General features: G+C 38.9%; 1 protein-coding gene across 2 annotated transcripts in view; it reads left to right on the forward strand.

Annotated features, from left to right (window-relative positions):
* The first annotated feature begins 203 nt into the window (after positions 1–203).
* The window catches only part of zmp:0000001114 (suppressor of tumorigenicity 14 protein), a 20,894-nt gene continuing 16,350 nt past the window's right edge, over positions 204–4,747 (forward strand). For both annotated transcript variants that reach the window (XM_005943132.3, XM_014340362.2), the window contains exon 1: positions 204–462. In XM_005943132.3, the coding sequence (XP_005943194.1) occupies positions 436–462 (27 nt within the window). In that variant the 5' untranslated portion in view covers positions 204–435. The remainder of the gene's footprint in view (positions 463–4,747) is intronic.

Raw genomic sequence — 4,747 nt, forward strand, 5'->3', positions numbered from 1 at the left:
GAAATAAAAGCTTCCTCTTACAGTAAGTCCCCAAACAGAAAAGCAGCTGGTTTAACAAAATGTTAGTTTGTACTCCCGGACAGCATATAGGGGCAGTTATAAGTTAAATCGCTCTACATCAGGTGGGCTTTCTTTTTTGGGTGGGGACAGGACCTACAGGTGTTTGGGGGCGTGGCTTGTGTTATGGGCGTGTGAGGAAAAAAAAGTCGGTTTCAGGTGTTTCAGCATTCCCAGACGACTCAGGAAGTGAGTGCTGAAGCTTTGATTCGTTGTCAAGAAGCTACAAGATTTACTTATTTACTTTTTACTGAACACTACAGCTTCAAGGTCCGAACCTCTGCTGAATTTTTGTGAAGGAGAACAAACTAACAAGCTACAGAAAACAAAAAGGGTTGTCTCGATCCCGTGGGACTTCTCTTGGATCCTTCTTTGAAGATGCATTCCGCCAGATATGGGAAAGATGTAAGTTTTGTACAACTTGATATGCGAGTCTTTATTTGTTTATTTATTTATTTATTAAGTCTTGGGTATCAGCATTACCTCGGTGTTTCCTGTTTGGACACGCTCACAGTCGCACAGATCTTCTGAAGTTAGATCTGCTGCTGACAGGCTCTTTGTGGGCCGTGTCCACGACAAGAAGAGGCACTAATACATCTCTGCAAAATGTAACCCTTGATCCTCGTATATTTAGCACCTGACAGCGATTCTGCTAAATCTAGTCTTAAATGACTCTTGTTTCTAGGCCTCGCCCACCTTGCGACGTGATGTCCCCTCATCATAATGAATGGATAAACTGAGACTTCTTGAGTAGAAAATGGGTCCTTCTCCGTTTTTTATTTTGGACAAAGTGTCCAAAAGTTTGAAGTGTTTGACATGTTATTAAGGCAAACAAACAGCTTTTCAGCTTTTTACAAATAAAATTTGCATCTTTTAGGCAGGTTTAGTGTAATATCAGATCAACTATTAATGATTAATTATAAAGCCTGTGAGCTGTTTCCGGTTACCACCTGAGAAGAGTTGTTTTCTGTTCCTGCAGTAAGAGGAAGTGAAACTGAGATGGTCTCAGACAGTCTGTTACTAGAAGTTTGACTGAATGTCATTTACATCTTTGAATCAAAAAAATCTAAACTGTAGATTGCCCCCAATCCAGAAACCTGGGTAGCCTGTGCTGGCAGAGAGGCCCTGAGATTTTCTCTTAGAAGCACACACATTTCTAAGAAACTATTCTAATATCCAGAGCAGCGTCACATTTCCAGTGATTTCTCAGCAAAAAGGTGTGGTGTGGCTTTTGGAGAATGGAGGCTGGTGGATGAGCAGGACTTTTTTGACAATAAAGTTATTATTGTTGGCATTAAAAGCTTTTTACTGAACAATATTTACTCAGGCTTGCATGTTCAGTGCTAATAGGATGAGAAAACTGCCGAGAGCGTTCTTTGCCCAACCTACAGGTCAAATTTTCCAGGAACATGCATACATTATTTAAATGTCCATACCATTCTACTTATTTCATACGGTAATTCAGTCTTGTTTAAGACTCTGTGCATTAGCAGTGCATCATGTGGGTGGAAAGAAAAGTGACAGACAGCCAAAGGTCAATTTCTCTTAGCAAAGGGATTCATTAATGGTTTCAAGGCTTTGGTCAGTGCTGCTTAAAACTACTAGCACTTCAACTTCTCAGCTTAGTGAGAAACGTTCAAACTTCCAAGCAAGTTCACTGTGTGGTGTAGTGTGAATAAATAACAGGAACTATATATTGAAAGACATTAAGAAAGAGCTAACTAATAATGGGTTGAAATATCTCCAGTACCATCGTGTAGGTTGAGGATGCTCTCAATACATAGCATTTGACCCAAGTAAGTGGAAGAGTGTTTTGTGACTCAATCTCTGACTTCTACTAAGACACAGAAAAATACTACCTTTTATATGAATTCTGAAATGTTACGCATATCTACAAGACTCAAAAGCAAATGCTATAGCACAAGAAGTTGTTGTAGATAGTAAACCTGCGCACATCTGTATGAACACGTTCAGTAGTTGTCCAGCCTTGATCATAAAGATGGTAAAAAATGCATCCAGTCCTTTAGGGTTTCTTAAAGTTGTGGCAAAATTTGAAATCTACAAAAGCTTTTAATGTTTCTAAATTTAAAAGTGTGCATATTGAAATGTGATAAATCAAAATCAGTTATTGTAAATGTGTACTTGTAGTTCATTTGCAACTGCAGAATTACTACATTGTCACATGTGGCCTCTTATCGTTACTATATTTACCACCACCTCACTGCCTGACCTATTTCCTTTTCCGATGTGGTGTAAAAACATACTCAAGTAACTCAGAACCTCTCTGACATGTATACATGCTCAGTTGGGGATAGATAGATAGATAGATAGATGGATGGATGGATGCATTAAACCCAAGAAGAAATCTTTTAAATGCAGAGCCACAGAGCTGACTGCCACACCTTACCTTTTTAATCTTAAAGCTATGACAGACTGTTGCTTGAACGAAACTGTTGTTGCATAGTTTCCCCAAGTTCTTTTTTCTTTTTTTTAAAGATTTGATTACTCACAATGAAGTCGATCTTAGATACTGGATCAAATGGGAATACTGTGATTAATGCACTCTGCCTGCTGTTTGTGTGGTGACTCAGCAGAGTTGGTAAATAATTCTTCAAGCAAGGCCGTGCTGCCTTTTCCTCTGTTTCGGCCTACATTTCAAATCCGCCATGTTAAAACTTAGCAACAAACGTGACGGGAACGCGGTGATGATGTCAAATCTTATGTTGACTTCACCGAGTGGTACATCACTGTTAACGCTGACAAAACTGGAGACGGCTTAAATCTTACACTGTCTTAAATGCGGTCAGTAATGTTCAGCCTGACAGACTTTATTGCATAATTCAGCTTTAGCCAGCGTCTGCATCTTTGGGTACAGAATGTGCCAGTGGGCACGACCTGATATATTGTTCTTCCTTCAGCACTGGGCAAGATGCAGTAAGGGATGATTTGTTGAATTATCTGTTCCCAACCTTCTGCCTGGTTCAACATTTTTCCCACTGTATGCTTGGAGCTATTGTCAGGTGAGAAATGTGTGTAGGCGTCTGCTCACTAAAACTTAATGACATCGCTGCAGTCTGTATTGTGCTGATTGGCTCTAGTGGTTGCCATACCAAAGGCATATAAGGTAAAGCCATCATTTTTAGACAGAAGCGTGTTTATGGATTTTAAGGTTAACTACTGCATATGTTTAACAAGCTGCATAAAGCCTGCTGTGGCTCCAGAGGGAGCTCGGAAAAAAATCTGCATTAATTGATGTCACTTAGGTCACCATCTAGTGAGACTACACACTAGTTTTACAGAGAAAAGTCTGGGTGTCTGGAGTTAAAAACAAGTGGCCAGCCTGTCCTCGTCTCTGCCCGAGGCGATCAGCTAGAGGCTGTATTAGCTGCTGCTATCATAACGCAATGGATCTGCATTGTGCGTGTAATGTAGCCTCTAGGGCTGTGCAAGGGAAAAATACAGAAGAAAAATTTTTGGATTTTAGTCTATTGATTTTGATATATAAATTGTCCCTCAGTAGTCTAACAATGGTATGGCAGTACAATACTTGGCCTCTTGTGAGCTTTGTATCATTGTGGAGCTGTGACTCTGCAGCCCCCAAAAAACTTCAGAAAGTCCACGTCTAAGAAATGCACAGGGCTACACTTGAGTTAAAAGAACAGAACAAGGGCATCGCTGTCCTTGTTTTGTTTTTTTTCTTTTAAATATCTGATAGGATTGCACAGAATACCAGGTGGCACCTATGTGAGCAAACACTGGTGTAGAAACATGGCAGCTTGCATGTTGCTCAAATTTTGTTCACACCCGTCTAAGAGTCTTAAAGGATCAGTGGGTGTGTATAAGTGTGTATCTGGAAACGTGTAGTACTTTAAAAAATGTTTTTAATGTCAGATGTTTAGATTTGTTATGGTACCACAAGTTTTATTTTTATTTTTATTTTTTATTTTTATTTATATTTTTTATTTTTATTTATATTTTTTATTTATATTTATATTTATGTATATGTGTGTGTGTGTGTGTGTGTATATATATATGGCTTTGCATGTCATCATTTAAACGACACCATCTGTAACCACTTAGCAGTTCCCTTTGGCTGTGGCTTAAATGTCAACTGTGTCAGTTCTGTGTTCCTCCTTCACTAGTGGTGGTTGACTACCGCAAATTGCGTAACATTTGTCTTTGTCTTTCTTAGCAATTTATTATTATAGTCGTTAGATAAACGATTTTGTCAAAAATGAAGATGTATAGAGTCCTTTAAAAAAAACAATCAAGTGAAATGGTAGTATCTCAAAGTATAAGAAACTGCTTTTGAATATACTAAAAAAAACACAGTTAAAAGCTCACAAGTAAGCTTTGAGGCCACACCTCATGGTTGAACTTTCCTGCTTGTAAGACTGGTTAGACGACAAAGACGCGCTCAGTGACTACTGCACCCATGTGGTGAACCAGATTGATTTCTTGTTAACCATTAACAACTTTTTAAGTTTGAAGCCAGTGGTGTAATGGAGTTTGGTGTAGGTGTAGACAACCTGTCCTTGAGCAACACACCATATGCAGCTCCAAAGTCATGAAACTTGAAACACTGGGGGCAATGGTTTAGATCTTCATTAGATGACTGCACTGCTTTAAAGTTAATTTGGGGCTAAAGAAAAAAAAAAGACTGCGCTTTGTTAAAAGGTGTTTGCTTCTT

This window comes from Haplochromis burtoni, unplaced genomic scaffold (genome assembly GCF_018398535.1).
Source record: "Haplochromis burtoni strain Fernald_Lab_line unplaced genomic scaffold, NCSU_Asbu1 Contig_120, whole genome shotgun sequence".
Lineage (NCBI taxonomy): Eukaryota > Metazoa > Chordata > Actinopteri > Cichliformes > Cichlidae > Haplochromis > Haplochromis burtoni.